Source organism: Chionomys nivalis, chromosome 11 (assembly GCF_950005125.1).
Source record: "Chionomys nivalis chromosome 11, mChiNiv1.1, whole genome shotgun sequence".
In the NCBI taxonomy this organism is placed as follows: domain Eukaryota; kingdom Metazoa; phylum Chordata; class Mammalia; order Rodentia; family Cricetidae; genus Chionomys; species Chionomys nivalis.
Genome location: NC_080096.1, coordinates 33,751,784 through 33,776,249, shown reverse-complemented (window position 1 = coordinate 33,776,249; position 24,466 = coordinate 33,751,784). Strand labels below are relative to the sequence as shown.

At 45.5% G+C, this 24,466-nt stretch overlaps 3 protein-coding genes across 4 annotated transcripts; 1 reads left to right on the top strand and 2 right to left on the bottom strand.

The window, feature by feature from the left end:
* Positions 1 to 110: 110 nt before the first annotated feature.
* Positions 111 to 3,309, bottom strand: LOC130883942 (BUD13 homolog). The gene is made up of 2 exons (XM_057784785.1): positions 3,276 to 3,309; positions 111 to 1,844 (listed from the first exon to the last, which is right to left on the bottom strand). The coding sequence occupies exon 2, from the start codon at positions 1,818 to 1,820 to the stop codon at positions 111 to 113; it is 1,710 nt and encodes a 569-aa protein (XP_057640768.1). The 5' UTR covers positions 1,821 to 1,844; positions 3,276 to 3,309.
* A 4,813-nt stretch (positions 3,310 to 8,122) lies between these two features.
* On the bottom strand, positions 8,123 to 14,415 carry LOC130883949 (cyanocobalamin reductase / alkylcobalamin dealkylase). The gene is made up of 4 exons (XM_057784792.1): positions 14,299 to 14,415; positions 11,938 to 12,132; positions 11,019 to 11,171; positions 8,123 to 9,190 (listed from the first exon to the last, which is right to left on the bottom strand). The coding sequence occupies exons 1-4, from the start codon at positions 14,377 to 14,379 to the stop codon at positions 8,780 to 8,782; spliced, it is 840 nt and encodes a 279-aa protein (XP_057640775.1). The 5' UTR covers positions 14,380 to 14,415; the 3' UTR covers positions 8,123 to 8,779.
* Positions 14,416 to 14,922: 507 nt separating this feature from the next.
* Positions 14,923 to 20,309, top strand: Ccdc163 (CCDC163 homolog). Of its 2 annotated transcripts, none has more exons than XM_057784791.1 (10): positions 14,923 to 15,151; positions 15,281 to 15,314; positions 15,480 to 15,667; positions 15,770 to 15,851; positions 16,307 to 16,490; positions 17,231 to 17,298; positions 18,245 to 18,312; positions 18,585 to 18,688; positions 19,372 to 19,505; positions 20,194 to 20,309. In XM_057784791.1, exons 1-10 carry the CDS (start codon positions 15,074 to 15,076, stop codon positions 20,307 to 20,309), a joined length of 1,056 nt encoding a protein of 351 aa, XP_057640774.1. In that variant the 5' UTR covers positions 14,923 to 15,073. The 2 variants fall into 2 exon arrangements, with proteins under 2 accessions (XP_057640774.1, XP_057640773.1); XM_057784790.1 differs by having other exon boundaries at positions 15,441 to 15,667; positions 19,444 to 19,505.
* The last annotated feature ends 4,157 nt before the right edge of the window (positions 20,310 to 24,466 follow it).

Sequence of the window (24,466 nt, the reverse complement as noted above, 5' to 3'; positions counted from 1 at the left end):
TCAGAACTGACCGCGAGTTGCTGGTCTGTGTCTAGCAAGACAAGCATTAGAGCTGGATGTCGGGCTGTCCTGTGCCACCACCACCACAGTACCGCACAGCCTCAGAGAAGCTACATGTCCTCCACACTCCACTTGTAGGCAAGCTCTTCCACAGCCTTCTTGCTGGCGAGCCTGGCAAAGCGCTTCTGTTCGAAGCCATTGGATCTGTCCACTCCATCCCAGCGGTAGCCAGGCCAGATACTGAATCTATTGGGAGGAGGGGCAGGACCATTATAGCGAGGCCTGGCTTTCTTGTGCTTGTTCTCCTCAGCCTTATTCTTCTTAATGAAGTTGGCCATCGGGTCCCCCTCTCTTTCTTGTTCTCTCAGCATCTGATCCAGATCTTCATCATCGATATAGCGGGCCAGAGGCTTCTGCATCTCCTTCATGGCATCTTCTACATTCTGCTGCTGTTGCCGGCTCTGAGCAAGCCCTTTGCCCCACTGGGCATAGAGCTCATCTCGTTCTGAGTCCTCTGCTTTTCTCCTCTGCTCCAGGCGTTCCAGCTTCAAATTTGTCTTCAGACCAGACTTGTCTCGAAATACAGTTTCAGCGAATTCAAACTGAGCTGCAAGGGCTGTGGTGTCTCGGTCCTGTTTCTGGAGTTCCTGCTGCTCCCGCTGGACATCGGGCACCAGCCCAGTTTTTACTCCAGAATACATGCGTGCAGTCTTCCTCCCGGGACGGGGACTCCTTCGAGGAGGAGAGAGATCCGAATCAGAAGTTTTGGTCCTCTGTCTTCTCTGGGGTGGAGAGAGGTCAGAGTCAGAGCTCGGGCGCTTCTGTCTCTTCCGTGGCAGTGACAGATCTGAGTCAGAATCCTGGTGTCCTGGATTTTGTTTTTGCCATGGAGGACAAAGGTCTGAATCAGAGGCTTTTTGGCAGACACCTTGAGGATCAAGCTGCCATTTCTGCTGAGAAAGGTCATCTGAGTCCTGCCCACACTTGCTGACCTTGGAGAGTGACAAGTGAAAGGGTCCCAGCCCCCTCTGAAGTACAGTCTTGCTAGAGGACGCAGCTTTACTACTCTTAGTTCTGGGCAGCTCCAAATCCGGGGAGTCATGACGGGCCCTCCTGAGAGGCTGTGGGTCTGAAGGGTCAAAAGTCCTCCTGTGTGTGGCTGTGTCAGGGGAGTGGTTATGGACCCCTCTGGGGGGAGAGACACCCGAGACCCTTCTAGGAGGAGATGTGTCGGAGTCACGACGGAATCTCCTTGGGGGAAAGGGATCTGGGGTGTCATGACGGGCCCTCCTGGGAGGAGATGGATCTGGGGTGTCATGACGGGCCCTCCTGGGAGGAGAGGGATCTGGGGTGTCATGACGGGCCATCCTGGGAGGAGAGGGATCTGGGGTGTCATGACGGGCCCTCCTGGGAGAAGATGGATCTGGGGTGTCATGACGGGACCTCCTAGGAGAAGATGGATCTTGTTCATCATGATGGAAATGTCCATCTCCACTGTGGTCTTCCAGGAGCTTCCATTTGGCACTGGAGCGGAAGGCCTCCATCTGCTTTACCTTGTCTGGACGCTCATCCACAAACTCAGCCACCACAGGCAAATCTCCATCTTCTTTTTCCTCCTTTTCCGGCTTAGCAGTAGAGATAGCTGCCCAGCCCACATCATCATCAACGATCCGCAATCCCTTGCCAGTGGTGCCTCCCAGCTTTGGTCCTTTTTTGTACCTCTTCCGACGGGACTTTAAACCTCCTTCCTGGCCGGCATCTGCCCCAGACAAGTAGCGCTTCAGATATTCAGCCTTGGAGAGCGGTGGAGCTGCCACCATGACAGCAACGAGGGAGAGGCTGACCTACAAATTTTTAAAAGTTCAATATAGTACAATGCAAATAATACAAGACACTGTCTCAAAAAGAATAAATTTAATTTTAAAATAAAATCATTATTTATGATGAGATTCTCATGTTTAAAGTTTCTTTGGTATTTGACAAATACTTTTTCTGAGTATTGTATTTTCTTACACTCCACAATTTTGCTTTGCTTTTTATTTTTTGAGTCAGGGTCTCCTGGTCAATGAAGACCTGGATGCCTTCCAACTCACAGAGATACATCTGTCTTGGCCTCCTAAATATTAGGATTAAAGATGTTCACCCCTCAAGCCCTGGCTTAAAACTTTTCTAAATGAAAATTTTCAGTCTTTTTCTTAAGTCTGTTGCTAACATAAGAGTTATTTGGCATGTGTAAGCCAAGAAAACACAAAGTCGTCCGGCGAGTAAACAGCAAACTAGTATGTAGAGAGCTGTGTGGAGTCACACCTGATGGCTATGTGTAGAGAGCTGCATGGAGCCGCACCTGATGGTGCTGGCTCCCGCCCTCCGCGATCCCGAAAGCGAGTGCTGTGATAATCAACTCCTAATATCAACTAGGCCTGACTTATGCTATTATCATGCAATGACTGTCAGCTGCTTGCGTATGCGGGGACCTATGGGCAGTGCCCACCTGGCAATCCAGGGTTGGTAGCCCATGCCTACTTAAGGGCTGGGAGAGGTTTGCCCTGGGAGAGAGGAAAAGAGAGAGAGGAGGAGAGAGAGGTAGAGAGTGAGTGAGAGAGATTTTACAATTGTCAAAAGGTCCTGAGTAAAACTGCAGCAGGAAGAGCTCCGGTGTCGCGTGTCATTCCTTGCTGGACGAGGGTGGCCGCGACATCAATACGCAAGCCAAGCCTGCAGATTCGCAGACTTTCTGCTGTTCCACTCCAAAGAATATTTTTATCCTACACTAATGTCGCAAAAGCACTGTGGGAACTTTTAAAAGAGTTTAATTACACAAGTCATGGGTTTAAAGTAGAAAGAATGTATAGGAAACATTTAGTTTATTTAAGAAAAAAGAAAGGCTGGAGGTGGTGGCACACACCTTTAATCCCAGCACTCGGGAGGCAGAGGCAGGCAGATCTCTGTGAATTTGATGCTTGCCTGGGCAACAAAGTGAGTTCTAGGATAGCTAGGACTGTTACAAAGAGAAATACTGACTCAAAAACCAAAGAATAAAAAGAAAAAGAAAAAAGGTTTTGAGTTTTGTCTGTTTGTTTTTTAAGATAACTCAATTTCAGAGAAACTGAGAAGCCTGCTGTAACCATACAGGCTGGGCTGCTAAGGATGAGGAGGTGTAGAGAATCTGGAGTAAGTCTCAATAAGATGTAGCACAATTAATAAAAACACAGACACAAATATTGGGGTCCAACATGACCACCAGAAAAGCAAAGCAGCTAGCCACTACCACATACCTGTCAGTCCTAGAAGAGCAATCCTGCCTCCAGACTCCTCAGAATGAGACTGGCTGAGAGCTGTCTCCCTCCTGTCTTATATTCCTCTCTAGGGTGGGGATTAAGGGCGTGTACCACTACTGATTGGTTTCTATGGCAAACGAGTCTAGCTACTTGGATTAAAGGTGTGTGATGCCACTGTCTGGTCAGTGAGGCTACCAGGGTGATTGTTTTACACTCTGATCTTTAGGCAAGCTTGATTTACTAAAATATAAATGAAATATCAATACACTAAGCAGTCTGACAGTGTGACTGCTTAGATCTGGTGCCCACCAGGGTACCACACGCTCCTCTGCGATCTCATCAATACTGCCTCAGACCAGCATCTGAACCCATTCTACTCACCACAACGGGGAAATCATTGCTTTCCAAGTTCACCTGAACATGGACTCAAACATGTATCTATAAAGTCAGAAATCAGAGGCAGAGGTCACAGGAAGCAGTGAGGTGAGAAGGAAATGTCCAGCAGAATCCATCTCATGTGGGTGAAGACACATAAAAAACACACCAGGTAGACCAAGTCACTTTATAAAGAAATCACTCCCACATCATTGCTCCTTATGGCTCACCCAACCTCCTTTCTTATAAAACCCAGGACCACCAGCCCATGGATGGAGCCACCCACAATGGGCTGGACCCACCCCCATCAATAATTAGTTAAGAAAATGCCTTACAGCTGGATCTTATGGAGGTTTCTTCTCAGTTAAGGTTCCCTCCTTTCAGATAACTGTGCTTTGTGTATCAGGTTGATATACGACTAGCCAGTACACACGATTAGCCAGTTATAGGGGCACTATTCATAATCCCAGCAGTAAAGAGGCTAAGAAAAATGTGGGCCATGTATTCAAGGTTAGCCTGAGCTACATAGCAAGCGTATCTCAAACAGACAAACAAAACAAGGCCTCCCTCAGTTGGGCAGGCATGGGCCACATGAGATCTGTCTTCAAAATTAATAATGTAAAAAAGAGCCAGGTGTGTTTTGCATGCATGCTAGGAATCTAAACTCTTAGGAGGTAGAGGCAGGAGGTTCAGAATTTCAAGGCCGGTTCCAGAGCACGTTTGATGCCAGTCCAATAGTACAGGAGAAGATGTTTTAAAAGGGGTAGCAAAGGAAATATACACAGTGTTCCTTATATTACTTAACATAGTAATAAGCCTTATGGTCTTCAAAGAATTCAAGTTCAAATCCTTGCTCCCTAAATGTAGTTATATGAACCAAAATATATTTAACCTTGTTACATCTCCAGTCCTCATCTGTAAAGTAGGAACAAAAACGGTGGCTATATTATACTATATACATAGCATATAGCCAATAGTTAACTTAAGTCATACGATTATTGATTAGAAAAACACTAAACATTCCATTCTTGTTACAACAATTGCCTATTTTCTACAGTGTTTATAGTGAATGTCTAGAAGCATGAGTCAGAAAGACACTGTGATGCTTAATTTTAATTGCCAAACTCGAATGGGTCATAAAATGCCCATAGCACCAGGGGAGCACACTTTTGGGTGTGTGTAAATCTTCCAGAGTGGGTTAACTGGTGGGCAGGAGCACTGACTGTCCCGGAATATAGGCGGTACTGACATGTGAACGAACAGCCTCGTGTTCCCGCCACCTTGGAACCACTGAGCTCCACGCCTTCCTGTGATGGTGGACAGTGTCCCCTCGAGCCTCAAGCCAAAATAGCCCTTCCTCCTTCAAGAGGCTTTAGTCAGGCACTTAATGAGAGCGTCTGGAAAGGAAATAATACAGGTATGGGAAAGTAGGAGCACTGCCATAATAAACTTGACCACACGCCTTCTGGACTGGTGTGTGCGAGGGGTGCTGAAGAGCCTGGAGCTATAGGGTGAGAGAAGCCATAGCCCTCTCTCTCTTGCTCTCTTACAGAGATCCACTTGTCTCTGCCTCCCACGTGCTGGAATTAAAGGCATACACCACCGCCTGGCGCTCTCTTTCTTATTTTTCTCACTTTCTCTTTCACACTCCTACCACCATGTAAAAAAAAAAAAAAAAAAAAAAAAAAAAGAGGTGGGATTTGCCCCAGTGGTGGTGGCCTACGCCTTTAATCCCAGCACTCTGGAGGCAGAGGCTGTCGAATCTCTGTGAGTTCGAGGCCAGACTGGTCTACAAAGCTAGATCCAGGACAGATAGGACTGACAAACAGAGAAACCCTGTCTGGAAAAACTAAAAAAAAAAAAAAATAAGAAAGAAATGGGATTCAGGTGTCAGCAGGTGCCATTATTCCCTCTGCTGAGCCTATCACCGGCCTTTGTGTTTGGTAAGGTTGGGTGCTTATTCATGCCTTTACTCCCTTTTATAGATAGTAAAAATTTGTCAGAAAGCCAGGTGTGGTGGCGCAAGCCTTTAATCCCAGCACTAGGGAGGCAGAGACAGGTTTCTGAATTCAAGGCCAGCCTGGTGTGTGGAGCAAGTACCAGGACAGCCAGGGCTACACAGAGAAACCCTTTCTTGAAACAAACAAAAAACACAAGAACCAAACCAAACAACGTTAAAAGAGACGGAGGAACTGAAGAGAAGAGTCAATAGTTAGAACACTTACTGCTCTTACAGAGGACCCCACCTTGACTCGTCACACCCTGGGATTGCAGCACCCAACTGCCTGTAACTCTGACTCCAGGGGAATTCATGCCTACATTCATGTGCACAGACACATGCACATACAACTTCACACATGGACATGTACACTCTACACCTTCACCAAGGTACATACATGTCATTCATACATATGTAGTAATAATTAAAATGTAGTTATTTAGTGGCTGGTCATGAGAACAGAATCCAAGCTTGGGTCTTTTCCTTTCTCAGAATTTCTAAAATGTATTAATGGAGTCCTTACTCCCATGGAGAGGACTGTACGTTCTCCCATTCATGTTAGCTGCCTGGTGATTAATGCTACTTTAGCATATAAGAGGGTCTCAAAACTAAATATGTTTCCTATACATTCTTTTCTACTTTAGACCTATGACCTGTGTAAGTTAAACTCTTTTAAAAGTTCCCGTAGTGCTTTTGCGACGTTAGTGTGGGATAGAAATACTCTTTGGTCCGAAATCTGGAGTGGACCAGCAGAATAGTCTGAGAATCTGCAGGCTTGACTTGCGTATTGGATTGCTGTTTATTCGCTGGACAGCCTTGTGTTTTCTTGGCCCACACATGCCAATTAACTCTTATGTTAGCAATAGACTTAAGAAAAAGAAAAAATATTGAAAACTTTTATTTTTAAAAAAAGTTTTAATCCAGAGATTGAGGGGTGAATACTTTTGATCCCAATGTTTAGGAGGTAAAGACAGGAGTATCTCTGTGACTTGGAGGGCATCTTGGTCTACATAGAGACACCCTGTCCCAAAAATGAAAAACAAAACAAAATTTTAGAGTGTAGGAAAATACAATACTGAGAAAAAGTACCTGTCAGATACCAAAGAAACCTGGCACCTGAGAATCTCATCATAAATAATGATTTTAAAATTCAATTTATTCTTTTAGAGACAGGGTCTTGTATTATTTGCATGGCACTATAGTGAACTTTAAAAAATTTGTACAGGTGCCCCTCCCCTTGCCACTGCCATGGTGGCAGCTCTGCTGTTCTCCAAGGCTGAGTGAGTACCTGAAGAGTTACTTGTCTGCCCAGGACCAGCTGCTGCCGTACAGTGGACTGGACCCTTCTAAGTCGATTTGCCTCCCCCCCCCCCACAAAAAAAAATCCCACAAAATCCCCACAAGCCAGTCTGATCTAGGCAATTCCTCAGTTGGGGTTTCCTTTCCCAGGTGACAATGGTTTACTGTCAAGTTGACAGAAATGAACAGTTTGCATGGTGTGCACAAAGCCCCTCTGTTCTAAGCCTGCTGCCACATAAACTGTGTGGGATACACCTGTAATCCCAGCACTAGAGAAGTGAAGGCAAAAGAAAGCATCGACTGTGTGGAGAGAACTCCACTCTGCACTGTCCAGAACTCCAACATGGCTAAGATTTCCTGAACAGCTGATTTGATGATCTTACTATTTGGCTCTTGTTCAGTACCCTTGGTGGCTACAGGGTTAGTAAGCTCATTTGTGACCAAGTGTAGAACACACTGTGAACAGAACACAGTGCAATCACATGGGTCTGAGTCCAGTCCCCAACAACCACCTAAAAATGCCAGGACCAAAGGTGTGGGTTTGTTATCTAAATGCAGGGGAGACAGGTAGATCGCTGGTTAGCAAACCTCAAATAAGCATCAGGTTCAGGGAGACTGTCTCAACACACAGCACATGGCTCCCAACTACCTCTAAATTCCAGCCTCAAGAAGACTAAGACATGCTTCTGGCCTACACACAAATGCAGTCTTGCCTTGCAGCCTAGGTTGGCTTTAATCTTGCACTCATCTCAGAGTTCTGAGAGTAAAGAACTAATAGCCCTGACTATTAATTTTTAATTTTATTTTTAGGATTTTATTTATGTATGCAGTGTTCTGCCTGCAGATAGACATGCAGGCCAGAAGAGGGCACCAGACCTCATTACAGATGGTTGTGAGCCACCATATGGTTGCTGGGATTGGACTCAGGACCTCTGGAAGAGGTCTTACCAGTGCTCTTACCAATGAGCCAATTCTCCAGCCCTTGACCATTTCTCTTTTCTTCCTCTTAAATCACATGTTCATGGGGAGAGGGGTAGGTACATCAGTGTATATGGGGTCAGAGTACAGCTTCCAGGAGTCAGTTCTCTCCTTCCATGAGGACGGATGGCAGGATGGTAAAATTCTTTAAGACTTTAGTAATAACATTACTATTATAGGTTAGTTTCAAAGTAGTTTATTTAAATAATTACTTGGCTTAGCCCTATGTGATGGGTACCATTTAAAGGGTGTATACCCCTAGGATCCTCTAAATCAGCAATTCTCTGCCTGTGGATCAAAACCCCTTTAGGGGTTGGAGGAGACTTCACAGGGGTAGCCTAAGACCATTTTTGAAACATTTACATTATGATTCATAACAACAAAATCAGTTATTTCAATAACAATGAAACTGATTACATTGTTTGGGGTTACCACAACATGGGAACTGCATTAGGAAGATTGAGAACCACACCTCTAAATAGTATCTTGCAGTACTACACAAAAATATAACAGGCTTGAGTCCAATATTTGAAGGCAGCTGCTGATTTTGAGTCTGTCTTGAATGTGTTTGTCTTGACCAAAGTAAACAGAGTCTTGACTCTCTTTGACGAGCTTCAGGAAATAGTCAAAATAAATGTGTTTCTTTCACACATCTTTAATCCCAACACTCAGGAGGCAGAGGCAGGTGGATCTCCAAGTTGGAGGCTAGCCTGGTCTACAGAGTGAGTTCCAGGACAGCCATTGCCACGCCTAAAAACCTTGTTTTGAAAAACTAAAAAAAGTGCCTTTTCAAAACCCAAATTCTACCCCAAATAAATCTATCAAAGTAGGATTCCACAGGGGAAAGGTATCAAGGGCCCGGGGAGAGAGGTGGTGAGACACTGGGGCTAAGCCAGCTTCGTGCTCTGCTGGAATTCTGAGGCTTGGTAAGCGTGGAACTGGGACGTTCAGATGTAGTGCTAGGGTGTTCCGAGGGCGGGGCTAAGCCTAACAGGGCCAAACGTTGTGCAGGTGGGGTGGAAAAGTAGATCTTCTGCTCTTCTGAGTACCGTTCTGCAGGAGTCACGGCATCCCGGTAGGTCCAGTCACGCCAATGGAAATTGAAGCCTTCAAGCAGAGTGATGCGGCCAGCTCTTGTAGGCACACAATCAGGGGGCTTTCTGGGTGGCAAATTTGGCACTTCAATCCCTGGCAGCAACATTACCCCTCGGATAGCAAACCAGCCCCCAAATCGGGGGTGTATGCACACACCTGCTATGTGCTGGGGAGAAGGGAAAAGAAAGGCAGAGTTACAGAGGCCATTTTGACACTAAGTCCAGCTATCATTATTGCAAGCTTTTTTTTCCCTTCAATTTATTTTTATGTGCAAGCAGTACCTACAGAGGCCAGCAGAGGGTGAGCAGCCAGCCTTGTGGGTGATGAATGCCAGTCTGCAAGAGCAACAAATGGCCCTAAATTTTGGCTAATCTCGCCAGCTCCTATTTTTGCTCACTTACTTCCCACTCAGACCAAGTTGACCTTAAACTCACAGTGATCCCCCTGCCTCTGCCTCCCGAGTGCTAGGAGTGCCACCACCGCCTAGCTCTTTTCCTGGTTTTTAAGAAATTATTACTGTGCATATATGAATGTACCCATGTGGCTCAGAGGACAGTTTTATGGATTTGGCTCTCTTTCCTTTACATGGGTCCCAGGGGTCAAACTCAGGTTGGTATGCTGGTGTGGCACACAGTGCCTTTACCCCCACCTCACTGTCCTGTCTTCTCTTCACCACCTACTCAGAAACATTCTAAGGAATAAGGAAGGGCTCCCTTGAGCCCTGTCTTGGATTACTCTGCCCCTGGATTTTCCAGAGACAGCCAGGAAACACAAAGTTTTAAGAACAAAGCAGGGAAGCTGGGCAGTGGAGGCAAAGGCTGGAGTTTTTTGTGAGTTTGAGGTCAACCTGGTCTACACACTTCTAGAATAGCCAGGTTATTTATCACACAGATAAATCCTCTCCTCAAAACAAACAAATAAAACAGATCCTGTCCGGCTTGGTTGCCTGTGCTTTAAATCCCAGTACTCCTAGGGCAAAAGTATCTCAAGGAGTTCAAGGCCAGCCTACACAGTGAGTTCTAAGACAGCCTCAAGTGCAAAGACCTTGTTGAAAAACAAAAATAGAGCAGGAAGAGGTGAGGTGACTCAATGAGGGAAGGTGTTTGCAGCCAAGCCTGACAACCTCGGTTCATCCCCAGGGACCCACATGGTGGAAGGAGAGACCTGACTCTAGCTGTTGTCCTTTGGTCTCCATAAGGGCATGCAGAACACAGTAAAAAAAAAAATTTAAGATTTAGTTAGTTAGTTAGTTGGTTTTTTTTTTTTTTTTTTTTTTTTTTTTTGAGACAGGGTTTCTCTGTAGTTTGGAGCCTGTCCTAGAACTCACTTTGTCTACCAGGCTGGCCTCAAACTCACAGAGATCTCCCTGCATCTGTCTCCCTAGTGCTGGGATTAAAGGCGTGTGCCCCCAATTGCCCGACTTATTTTTTTTAATGTATACAGTGTTCTGCTTCCATGTATGCCTGCATGCTAGAAGAGGGCACCAGATCTCATTAGGGATAGTTGTGAGCCACCATACAGTTGCTGGGAATTGAACTCAGAACCTCTGGAAGAGCAGCAGTCAGTGCTCTTAACTGATAAACCATTTCTCCAGAGAGATTTTTTTGTTTTGTTTTGTTATGAAACAAACTCTCTCTGTAGCTTTGGTGCCTGTCCTGGAAGTAGCCCTTGTACAACAGGCTAGCCTCGAACTCACAGAGATCTTCCTGCCTCTGCCTCCCGAGTCCTGGGATTAAAGGCGTGCGCCACCACCACCCGGCTACAAGAAAGATTATTAAAATATTAAAAGGCCCAGGTTTTTGAACTGTGATGTCCTCAGGTAAACAAGAAAGCAGGTGGCCAATTTGTCAGGACCACAGATACTTTGTCCTGGGTTATGTATCAACGTCAGGAAAGGAAGGTGATGTAATGTGGAACCTCACAGGGATACTTGGGAGGGGCTTTTACTAATTTTCTCTAAGTCCCCACTCATTCATTCACATGTATTCTCTAACCTTGGTCCCCCATGGGTCAGCATCCACATCTTGTCTTTGGTAGTAGTAAGCAGCCCCGGCCACATGGGCTGCAGTCTGGGCTAGAATCTTAGGGCGCCGGTTGGGGTGGACCTCATAGTCAGCAATGACTTCTATTTGCAGTTCTGGAAACTTCTGGAACAGAATAAGGGGCTCCTGTTAGCATGATGGGAGTCACGACTGTTCCACGAAGGCCTAAGATGTGTATGGTATTAACATGGTCCTGTCTCATAAGCCCATGGTTTGGTTTTTTGAGACAGGGTCAGAATGGCCTTGAACTTGCTATACATTGCAAAGATGATAATCTTGCCTTTACCTCCCTACCGCTGGGATTCTCCATTAAAAGTCATATTTCAAGGGAAAACATAACTTTAACCTAAGAAGCTAAGTGAAGGAAGCTGAAGTTCTCTGCCCTCTCAGAAAGGCCTGTGCAGGAAGGGAAATACAAAAGATCTTGCTCAGAAGCCTCTATTATCAGGAGTTATTGAGCCTTGTCTTGTACAAATCTAGGGTGGGTAGATACTAGAATTTATATGTACAAATTTATGTGTATATAAATGAGTAGAGGCTGGGAAATTCTATTCTGACCTCAAAAGGCTCAGAAGACAGCACAGAGCTTGTAAGCACAGAACAAAGCATAAAAGATGTAGGATTTACTCATATTCCAATTAGAGATTAAAATGAGCATGAGGTCACAAGTGTCTGTTAGTGTAGCACCCCCGCAACTGACTTCAGATGGGGAGTCTGCTAAAGGAAAGGGTGAAACCCGGGTATGAGAAGGCAGAACAGGAAGCAGTTACAGAATGTTACAGCTCCTAACTCTAAGTTTAGATCCCGCACTGAGCTTGATCAACAGGGAAGCAGAGGTGGGACTGGGAGTTGAAGGGAAGTTGAGTCTCACCTCAGTAACACTTCTCAGGTGGTAGGACACGCACTGATCCACAGGGTCTCTCAGCGGTTGGGGCTGGTAGCTCTTTAAGAAGGGTTTGAGGGCTTTGTCAAACATAGCAGGTGTGCTGAGTACCAGGAAGGCCAGGGTAGGTCCTGGGAAGGGCAAGTGGAAGGCTGGAGGCAGGAGTTCATTGTACCATCCCACCTGGAACACAGAAAATTCAGGTCTGGTTTGCAAGCAGCTTGGGCCTTAACCAGGCCCATATCTTGGCTTTGTATTCAAGAGCTCATACATTCTGCAAACATGTCCATTTCATTTATTCAAAGAATTCACTGATGCTATGTCATGTATGCATAGTAAACTTGTATGGGCAATCTGTCTGCAATTGGCAGGGACTTAGCCTAGGAAGGAATTTATGAACAAACTAGAATAAACAGAAAGTGACACTACACTTATAACCAGTCCCATGGCAGACCAGATTAGTATTCTGACATACGAAAGAAGCTGAACTCCAGCCTCGGGGGCTGGTGAGGAAACTGAAGGTTGATGTGGGGGATAGAGAATCTGTTGTCTGTTTGTGTATTTAAGACAGGGTCTCGCTATGTATCTTTGCCAGGTAAAAATGCACTCAGTCCTGGTAGAAGGGGAGAAAGGAAGAAGGGAGGGGAGCAGAGAAAAATGTATAGCTCAATAAAAGCAATAAAAAAACATGCACTTGGCTCACTGGGCTGTGGTGGCATACACCTTTAATCCCAGCCCTGTGGGGGAAGGAGGTGGCAAAGAGGCAGGTGGATTTCTGAGTTAGAGGCCAGCCTGGTCTACAGAGTGAGTTCCAGGGCATCCAGGACTAAACAGGGAGACCCTGTATCTAAACACTAAAGAAAAAAAGAGAGAAGAAAACGAAAACAAAAAACAAAGAAAAGAAATAAATGTACTAAGCACGCTGGAGAAGAGCAGACTATCTGATCTGGTGGAAGGGAAGGGTCTGTATGAGGGAGAAAAGGTTTGAGAGATTCGTAGGAGTGAGGTTGTGCCTGGCCTTAAATGACAACTTAAAACAATGACTCCAATTTGGTGATAATGAGGAATCACTTAACTTAAAAGAGTAAAGTGGCCTGATAGTTTAGAAAGACCTGGTTTCAGTGTAGAGAATGGATTGGAGGCAAGATGGGAGCAAGGAGACTATGCTAATCCTATTGAGAGAACTGTTCTGGCATACAGGATAGGTTGTGGGGCTGAAAACTACCGAGTCTGGAAGATTCAGGGATAGTCACGGTGGCTGCTGGATGTAGAACTGGAAAAGTGAGTAAGTAGCAGGATCTGTTGACAGAACTACAGCTAACCGTTCAGTGCGTTAGTTCCCGTTACCCAGACTTCACACACACACACACACACACACACACACACACACACACACACTTTTCTTACTCTAGGATTTACACAATCCTCCTTCCTTTCAATCCATCTTTTCATCAGTTCTTTGTTCTGCTTGTTTTTGTGCTGATGCTTGAGATCAAAGCAGAGCCCTGCCGGTACTAACCCAGCATGCTATCACCGAGTTACAGCCTCAGCTCAGTTTCATTCTTTTTCCTCACCGAGCTACATCTTCCATAGGTTCGATTTCAATTTTTTCCCCTTCCTGTAAGTGCTTTTAAGCTAGCCTTAGCTTAGTTCTCTATAGTACCCTATTCTAAGCCTTGCTGTGGACAGCTCAAGGGAATGGGTGGGAAATGGGAAGTCTATAAGATAGGTCAAAGGACTCAGGATGACTTTAGTTTAGGTTTGTGTCCTAAGCATATCTTGTTCGCTCAGTACTGTGGGAGGAAAGTGTGGGATCAGGCGGGGCTGGGACGGGTGGAGAGGGACGAGAGTCACAGAGACTTCTGTACCAGGCGAGCGTGAGGAATTTCTAAGCTAGTCCTGTATTGATGGCTAGTAACACTATGAATTAGCCTTCTGTTGGCTGACGGAACAAACTAGTCAATTGTGTCTTGTTCGACATCAGGAATACTCTTCTCTCTTCATCTGACCTAATAGCCATGCCAACCTTCCAAACTTTGACCTCTCTCTCCTAACTCCTTTGGAAGCGTCCGGTGATTCCGGTTCCATAGGGGGACATTTTTCCCGTAAATTACGGAGATGAGAAGTTAGAAATCGTGGGTTGTATCCAATTCATTTGTTTGACAACATAAAGAGGTAAAAGGGTAAACATGAAGCCCCATTTCACACTACGACTCGGAAAACGGGTCGTTAGATGGCCGCGGTTGGAGGCTGGGTTGGATAAGAAGGGCTCACCGGGCCTCACGGTTTTGCCGCCAAGACCAGTCATAGTGCTGGTTGGTGCTAAGAACACAGGGAAGACAAACCAACCTGGAAGGGGTAAACCTCGAAGCCAAAAGGACATAAGGTGTCCTCAATCTTCTGCTTCAGTTCTGCGACATGCGGCTCCATACCGCACGCTGAACGCTGAGCTTGCTGGGAAATGGAGTCTCATAGTTAGTTTGAGTTTGTGCGCGTCAAGCCGGGCTGGACTACATTTCCCAGGAGGTAAAGGACCAGTAACGGATTCAATTGACTCTGCACGATGCATTTTGGTATAAATAGTTCCTTCGGTCCTCGGAGCCGAAATATAACAGAGTCTATAAGACTCCATGTCCCGACAAGCTTCACGGGTGTGTGTATGCGTGTATAAACGTACGGGGGGCGCTTCCAGGGAAACGTATTTCCGCCCTCTATTGCCTGTTGTCTCGGCAAGAAGCGGACTCAGTTTCCCGGGTGTCGCTGCGGCACCCGCTCTTAAATGTCATTCTCCGCCCACCTGAGTTTGAACTTGCGGCGGTAGTGGCGACTAACACAGACTTTGACGCAGTTCTAGCGTCCTTGATTTGGGGAGGTTGAAGTCAAGATTCGGCTCATTGTACCCTCATTTGATATTTGTATTTTAGAGTATTTTGCTTTTTTCCCACTTCCCCAAGAACGCGTTCCCTAGGTCCAGATTCGCGGTTTTGCTGTTACTACATCAATAGCCTTAGTATCCCCCTCCCACTTTCCTCTTTCCAAGTAACACTCTGGCTTTTCCTGGCCCGCACCGCGGATATCTTGGTGTGGGAAGAGTGAGCAGGAACGGAGTCCTCAGTGTCCCGGGATGAATAGGAGCCCTAGCTGGTCTGATCAGCTTCATGCAGTTCTCACTTCAACTGATGAAAATATGGCCCGGATTAAGGTGAGGAGGCACAGGAAGCTCTCCTCCCGCCCTCCCAGAGTTCACCCTGCCCTTTTGGGAGGCTAGGCTAGGGCATAGGCTAAAGGACACTGAGCGCTCACTGGTTTGTGGAACTGTTTTCTTTTGTAGCAGAGTTTGTATCCTCTTCGAGTTTCCTCCACAGGTAAGTGTTTTTCTTTCTCCCAGCCTTTTCTCTTTTCAAGGCCTTCTTCCAGTGCCTGCCTGTATCATCTACGATTCTGTACAAATTCCAGCTACTTCCTTTCTGGAACTCTAGTTTCCTACACAGACAGACCCTGTTCTTGTCCTTTCCTTATTCCTTCAATAGGGGACCTGGCTGACACCTGGATTTCCCCTCATCACTTGCCTCCTCAGCCAGAGGCTCAAGCTCCTCAGCCTTGGGCTCTAAAGACTCCCATTCATGGAGAGAGACTGAGCTGCACCGAATGTCACAGCTCATCATCTCTCTGGGATGAAGTCACTAAACTCCGATCCCAGCTTCAGTCTCAGGCTCAGGTGAGGTATTAGGTGTTGTGTGTGATGGCAATGTAAAAGAATAATATCAGGATTTGGGGAAATAACTTAGAAAGTAGTTCCTGGCTTTCTCTACTTGGGTAGGTGACTGAGGCTCTAAGGCAAGCTGTGCAGAATTTGTTGAAAGATCGGGAGCAGCAGATGAACAAGATCAGTGCTCTAGAAGGTATTGGGCCACTTCTTCTCTTCATGTATAGTATACAGAGGGTTTTTTTTTTAATTTTTTTTTTATTATGTATACACTATTCTGTCTGTGTGTATGCCTGAAGGCCAGAAGAGGGCACCAGACTCCATTACAGATGGTTGTGAGCCACCATATGGTTGCTGGGAATTGAACTCAGGACTTTTGGAAGAGCAGGCAATGCTCTTAACCTCTGAGCAATCTCTCCAGCCCCAGAGTTTTAAATTAAAACTGGAGTTTTGTGCGTGCTGAGCTGTGTTCTCCTGCTGATCTACGTATAACTTTTGGTTGGGAGGCTTAGCCTTTAGTGGTTGAGCTGTCTCTTCAGCACACACAGCTTTATATATGTACCCACAGTTTTGCTATGTAGCTTTTGTATGTGCGTATGTTTTGATTTTCAGCGCTCTTAGGGCAGTCTGCCTTCACCTGTCCCACTACAGCATCACTGAAATTGCTTCAGGAGGGCCCGAAAGGGAGAGCCCTTCTGGAGCAACGCCTGGAAGGGTTGAGAAAGGAACTACAGGGCCTTCGGAACCAGGTTCAAGAGCTAGTCCAAATCCAAATGAAAACGAGACCGGGAAAGTTCAGTAGTACCAGAGGCTTCCACAAAGAGCTGCAGACTGAGTAAGTGATGGGCAAGACTTTTCCATCCTTTCTTTCTTTAAGGTTTATTTCCTTGTGTTGCACACCTTTAATTCTAGTGCTCAGGAGTCAGAGAGTGGCAATTCTCTATGAGTTTGAGACCAGCCTGCTGTACATATTGAGTTGTAGGCCAACTAGGGCCACATAGTGAGACCTTGTCTCAGAAAGTCAGAAAGGACAAGGGAAAGCAATTATGTGTGTGTCTTACCTGCATGCATGTTTGTGAACAATTATGTGTGTGTCTTACCTGCATGCATGTTTGTGAACAATTATGTGTGTGTCTTACCTGCATGCATGTTTGTGAACAATTATGTGTGTGTCTTACCTGCATGCATGTTTGTGAACAATTATGTGTGTGTCTTACCTGTATGCATGTTTGTGAACAATTATGTGTGTATCTTACCTGCATGCATGTTTGTGCAGCACACGCATGTCTGTTGAATCCTCTGGAACTGGAGTTAAAGATGGTTTTGAGCCATCCATGTGGATGCTGGATTTTCTTTAAGAGGAACAAATTCTCATAACCACTGAGCCATCTTTTGAGGCTTCTGAACCCTTGGTATATCAGAAGTTTAGCTTCCTCAGTTTATTTTTCTGTGATGTTGAATATTGACCCTTGGCCTTGTTCATGGTAAGTAGACACCCTTGGCATTGGACTGTAATCTCCAGCCACTTTGGGTTTGTTATTTGATTCTAGAATGACACTGCTGTCACTCATGTAGGCACCAGCTTTTGTGGGAAGAGTCAGAGATTCTTCGGGAGGAACTGAAGTTGCTTCGAGACCAGCTGAGTAAGTCCCTTGTCCCTCTTTCTAGAATAGCTTCTTCTTCTTTTTTTTTCTAAAGATTTATTTATTTATTTATTTATTTATTTATTTATTATGTATACAGTGTTCTGTCTGTATATATGTCTGCAGGCCAGAAGAGGGCACCAGATCTCATTACAGATGGTTGTGAGCCATCATGTGCTTGCTGGGAATTGAACTCAGAACCTCTGGAAGCGCCGGGCGGTGGTGGCGCACGCCTTTAATCCCAGCACTTGGGAGGCAGAGGCAGGTGGATCTCTGTGAGTTCGAGACCAGCCTGGTCTACAAGAGCTAGTTCCAGGACAGGCTCCAAAACCACAGAGAAACCCTGTCTCGAAAAAAAAAAAAAAAAAAAAAGAACCTCTGGAAGAACAGCCAGTGCTCTTAACCTCTGAGTCATCTCTCCAGCCCCTGGAATATCTTCCAGTAACTGACCAGAGTCTACCTTTTTGAGTTGTTGAAAAGTCTGGCAAATTATTATTATTATTTTTTTAATTTTTTGAGACAGGGTCTCTGTATCGCCTTGACTATCCTAGAACTTACTGTGTGGACCAGCTGGCTTAGAACTCACAGAAACACACTGCCTCTGCCTCCCAAATGCTGGAATTAAAGGCATATGGCACCATCCCTGGCCAGGCAAATTATTTGTGTTTCTGTGATTTATATATAGTGTGATGCTGGGTATCACATACAGGGCTTTGTACTTGCTATGCATGTGCTTCACCACCAAGTTTCACCCCTGACCGTTGGCAATGTATTCTGGTTTTTGTTTCTCATGGTTTGAATTTAGTCTCTTCTCCTCAGCTTGGAATCTTTCCAGCCACTGGACCAGAACATGTTTGTCTGTTTCTTCTGCCAGTCCAGTTGCAAGGCAGTGAAGAAGAAGGAATGAAGTTGGAGAATTGGCCCTCATAGTCTGTCTCATTTTCAGGCCAGCATCAGGAGTTGTTGCTGAAACAGATGGCTGATGGGCGCCAGGTTCAGGCCCGCAGCTGGAAGGTAGGACAGGCTTAGACCAATCTCCACATATTTCTTCATGGAGTCCCCATCCTTCTTGTCTGTCCTGCTCTACAGAAAGATCTGGATATCTTCTCCCACCCCCGTCTCGATCCCCATCACCCTCCAATGCTATTCTCCCAGTCTTTGCTGTGAACTGACCTTGCCTGAGCGAAGGCTCTCACGTGCCAAGGAGGGGAGTTTGGGGAGGGAGATTCCGTTGGAAAGGGAGAGATTTAGTCCTCCTTCTGCATCATGGTCTGGCGGTCTGGCAGTCCTTGGAACACCTACAGAGTGACCCGAAGATCAAGGTTCAGACTTTGGAGGTCACCAGGACAGAGGCCCCTGATGCCCAGAAGGAGGAGCCCTACCTCCTCAGGTCAGAAGTTGTGTGTGCTGTGGCAGTAGAGGGGATTTGTGTCACAGGGGTCAAAGTTCAGCTATCCTAAATTTGGTCAGGATCTGAGTATCTGGGGTTGTATTCATAAGAGCGGCAATGGCAATGGATTTTGGCCAGGATTGGTTGGGGTGGTGGCTCTGAGTATCTGGGGTTGTATTCATAAGAACAACAGTGTACATGCTAACTTAGGCTGTCCTTGAACTCCTGATTGTTCTGCTTCTCCCTCCCAAGTGCAGGTGTTACAGGTATATGTTGCTAGACCCAGCTTTTGTTATTTAATTTTTATGTCTTTAGCTCACCTGTATTACTAAAATTCTTTTGTAATCTGTTTATTTAGTCTGCATATGTATAGGCATGTATGTACCATGAAGTACATGTGGAGGTCAGAAGACCAGTAGGAATCACTTCTACCATGTGGGTTTCAGGATCAACCTTAGGTTGCTAGTCTTGACAGAAGGCACATTTATTAGCTGAGCCATCCTGCTGCTCCCAATGTTAGTCATTCATCATTTGATTCAGAGCTGGGATATATCTAAGAGTGTGTGAGTGATAATGGGGGAAGCGAGGTGGGAGTCTGGAATCCTGACCTCAGAAAGGAAGACAGTTCTATGCTAGAAAAGTCCTAGATCCATCACTTTCTTTGCCTCTGATTGTTCCTCTAGGACCTCTGTTGATGCCCGGCAATCTAAGCTGCCTCTGGCCACCATCTTCGCCATGTCTCTTTCTTCATCTAGCTCTGAAGTCAGTCTTCCAGACTGTGACCGTAGCTGGGAACTTTTAAGGAAACTAGATAGGGGTAAGGACAGTCTGGGGGGGCTGCATCTGCATGGTGCATGAATGCAGCTGTCTGTTATTGGGCATAGTCCTTTTCTGTGTGAGTCCATCTGACCTTTTTATATATCACGGAGAGTTAAGCTACTTTATTACTATTATTATTTTTGTTTATTTTTTTTGTTTTTTTGGAAACAGGGTTTCTCTCTGTAGCTTTGGAGCCTGTCTTGGCACTCACTGTAGACCAGGCTGGCCTCAAACTCTCAGAGATCCACCTGCCTCTGCCTCCCAAGTGCTGGGATTAAAGATGTACACCACCACTGCCCGGCAAGCTACTTTGTTATTTAATATCTATTTAGTGAAAGACAAAGTATTTATATGATTTGAAGAGAAGCCAAAGTAGTTATTAAATTTTTATTTAAAGGCTAGGTTTTTCTTTGTAGCTCAGGTTTGCTATAGAGCCCAGCCTGCTCTTTAACTCAAAATCTTCTTGCCTCAAGTTCCTGAATGCTAGGATTACAGACAGGTACCACTACATTCTCCATTACATCACTTTTTGCAGTTGGGAGACAGAAACAGGTATTCAGTGAGAAGCACCTGTGCATGGGCACATACAAACCAGGCCTGCGCGTCCTTTCCAGGATGTCCAGGGCCTGGTTTTATGCACATCGCAGTCTCGCTAATAGTTGGTTTGTCATTTTACTTCCTCTTAGAACTTCAGAACACCCTTTCTAGCCTGGAACCCAGCAGCTCTCAGTTCCATGCCCACAGCCTTGGGCGAGAGGATCTGTTCCTTCAGGGCCCCAAGGTCTTGGGGAGTGACCTGTAAGGACTTGTAAGAAGGATGAGCTAGATGAAGCGTCCACCTGAGGCACTCTTCTCATTTCTTCTGGTATGTGCCCTCTTTCCCGAGGCATCTCCTTGTCCAGCCATTTCTGCTCCTCAGCTAATTTAAAATAAAGTGGCTTGGTCTCCCTGGTGTGTTTTCTACGTGTCGTCACCCACATGAGATGGATTCTGCTGGACATTTCCTTCTCACCTCACTGCTTCCTGTGACCTCTGCCTCTGATTTCTGACATTTATAGATACACGTTTGACTCCAAGTTCAGGTGAACTTGGAAAGCAATGATTTCCCCATTGTGGTGAGTAGAATGGGTTCAGATGCTGGTCTGAGGCAGTATTGATGAGATCGCAGAGGAGCGTGTGGTACCCTGGTGGGCACTAGATCTAGGCAGTCACACTGTCAGACTGCTTAGTGTAGTGATATTTCATTTTTTAGTAAATCAAGCTTGCCTGAAGATCACAGAGTAAAACAATCACTCTGATCAGCCTCACAGACCAGGCAGTGGCATTACACACCTTTAATCCAAGTAACCACACTAGTTTGTCATAGAAACCAAGTAATAGAGGTGAACGCCTTTAATCCCAGTCCTAGAGAGGAATATAAGACAGGAGGAGACAGCTCTCAGCCAGTCTCATTCTGAGGATTCCTGGAGGCAGAATCGCCCTATTTGGACTCTGGTAGAGGTAAGTGGTAGTGGCTGGCTGCTTTGCTTTTCTGGTCGTCTTGTTGAACCTCAATATCTGTGTCTGTGTTTTTATTAATTGTGCTACAGTTTATTGAGACTTACTCCAGATTCTCTATACCTCCTCATCCTTAGCAGCCCAGCCTGTATGGTTGCAGCAGGCTTCTCAGTTTCTGTGAAATTGAGTCATCTTCAAAAACAAACAGACAAACCCCAAACCTTTTTTTTTTCTTTTTGTTTTGTTTTTATTTTTAACAGCCCTAGCTGTCCTAGAACTTTGTAGACCAGGCTTGCCTTGAACTCACAGAAATCTGCCTTCCTATGCCTCTGGAGTGCTGAGATTAAAGGTGACATGGCCACTGCAGGACTTATTTATTTCTTTTGAGGTAAGATCTCTGTATGTAGCCCTGGCTGCCAGGGAACTTGCTATGTAGACCAGTCTGGCCTTGAATTCACAGAGATCTTTCTACCTCCGGCTTTCCTATTGCTAGGATTAAAGGTGTGTACTGCCACACCTAGCAAAAAGTAGTTTATTATAACTTTTATGAAGAAATATAAAATCTCATGATTCAAATTCTACTATTTTCATTTTTAAAAATTAATTTATGTGTATGGTTATTCTGCCTGCATGTATGTCTGTACACCATCTATATGTAGTGTCCGCAGGGACCAGAAGAAGGTATCAGATACTCTTGAACTGGAGTTAGACATTTTTTTCTCATTATCGATGGTTGTGAGCACCATGTGGTTGCTAAGAATTGAACTCAGGACCTCTGGAAGAGCAGTCAGTGCTCTTAACCTCTGAGCCATCTCTCTAGCCTCAAAACCCTGTCTTGAAAACGAAAAGAAGAAGAAGAGAGAAAAAAGAATGTAGGGTTTATTTGGGGATTACAGTTCCAGAGAGCAGAGAGGTTTGGAGTCCTTCACCATGATGGCAGGGAGCATGGCAGCAGCTGGCAGGCATGGCACTGAGCACATTGCATCCACAGACAGGAAGCAGAGAGAGTACACAGGGACTGGCAGATCTTTTGAAAGTTTAATGGCCACAGTGACACACGTTCTTTAACAAGGCCATACATACTAGTCCTTCCCAAGGAGCACCAATAATTGGAGATCAATATTCAATTTATGAGCCAATGGGGGCCCTTCTCATTCAAACTACCATAGTGACCTTTAACTTCCTGATCCTCCTGCCTCTACTGCCTAAATTCTAAGATTATAGGTATGTGCTGCCATACCCAGCCAGTTTGCTAGCTAGTTTGCTTGGTGTTTCCAACACCCCCACCTCATTGATGATAGGCAAGTGTTATACTACCAGGTTATACCCCTGGCCCATTTCTATTCGATTTTATTTAAAAAGAAAAAAGAAAAAGCCATGTGTTGTGGTGTATACCTGTAATCCCAGTACTAGAGAGGTGGAGACAGAGGATCTGGAGTTTGAGGGAAGACATTCCTGTCTCAAAATTAACAATAAAGACAACAAAACAAAAATGTCTGATGGCTGGTGTTTGTTCCTTAGTTTACTTGTCTACTGCTGTGATAAAGCACTACACCCAAAAGCATCCCAAGGAGGACAGGGTTTGTTTTACAGTTTGTAATGCACCATTCAGTCCTGAAGAGAAGTCAGGCCAGGGACCTGGAGGTAGGAATTGATGTGGAGAAGACAGTTTACTGGCTTGCTTAGCTGTTTTAGTTTTTCCAGATAAGGTTATCTTTGTGTAGTCCTGGCTGTCCTGAAACCAAGCTAGCTCACACACACACACACACACACACACACATAAAATCCAGTACCACCTGCCTGGGGTGGCACCACCCACAGTGGGCAGGGCCCTCCCACACCAATCACTAATCAAGAAAATGCCACCTCCAACTTGTCTACAGACCAATCTGATGGAGGCATTTTCTCAACTGGGGTTCTCATATGACCCTTGTTTGTGTCAAATTGAAAGAAAACTCACAGTTGCTGGGTGGTGGTGCACACACCTTTAATCCTAGCACTTGGGAGGCTGAGGGAGGCAGAGCTCTGTGAATTTGAAGCCAGCCTGGTCAGCAGAATGAGTTCCAGGACAGCCAAAGCTACAATGAGAAACTCTGTCTTGAAAAACCAAAACCAAAAAACAGAAAAGAAAAGGAAACTAAGAGTTTGAAAAATATATCTTTAGGCAGTGAAGGGCAGGCTTATTTTCTTCTATCCTGGATTCTATATTCCATAGGGTTCAAGATTTCCTAAGAACCAGCCTTGTTTTCATTTAGTATTTATTTATGCAAATAGGGACTCTGTAGCTTAGGCTGGCTCAGAACTCTGTGGTTCAGTCCTGCCTGGGTCCTGATTGCTGGGATTACAAGTGATGTACTGATTTCATACTTGACTTCAGACCCAATTTTATTTTATTTATTTACTTTTTTGGTGTATATATGACAGAATCCTGTGTTGTTAGGTTGACTTTGAACTCTTTTATATAGCCAAAGATGGCCTTGTTCCTCTTGTCTCCACCTCCCAGGTGTTGGAATTACAGGCATGTACTACCGTACCTGGCTTGTGTGTGTGTGAATGAGTGTGTACACTCACTCCAGTGTACGTGTTGGGATCAAAGGACGGCTCTGGTGTTGGTCATTGCCTCCCATCTCCAGTGGGAGTGCTGGGATTGCAGATGCTTCTTCATCTCGCATGGCAAATCCACGGTGTTATTTTCCCTCTCCCTTCTATTTAATATATATTTAGAGACCAGGTATCAAGCATCCCAGGCTGGCCTAGACTCCATATATAGCGGAGGATGACCTGCATTCCTGGTCTCCTGTGTCCACCTCCTGAATGCTGGGCTGATGGGAATGTGCCACCACACCTGAGCTTCATGCATATTAGCATTCTGCTAACTAGTCTGCATCCCTAGCCCCAAATTTAAAGATTTTGTTTAAACTTACTCTTCTTTCCCCTTCTCCCCCAAGACAGGGATTCTTGGTGTATCCCTGACTGTCCTTGAACTCACTCTTTAGTCTAGGCTGGCCTCGAACTCAGAGATCTGCCAGCGTCTGCCTCCTTAGTACTGGGATCGAATGAGTAGGCCATCATTGCTCCGATGTTTAGACCTGCTTTTAAAGAGCCTTCCCACCAGCTGGGCGATGGTGGCGCACACCTTTAATCCCAGCACTAGGGAGGCAGAGGCAGGCGGATCTCTGTGAGTTAGAGACCAGCCTGGTCTACAGAGCTAGTTCCAGGACAGGCTCCAAAGCCACAGAGAAACCCTGTCTTGAAAAACAAAAAAAAACAAAAAAAAAAAAAAGAGAGAGCCTTCCCACCAAGCCTTTCCTTGTCTTTCACTGGGCAGGTAATTCATCCGGCACGGTGGCATTGTTTAACTCTGATTGCTCCCACTAGTGTTTATCAACTGTTTTATAAGGGTGCCAAACCTTTCAACAGAAACGTGAGACAGTAACATCTGAACTGCCACCAGGTGGCAGC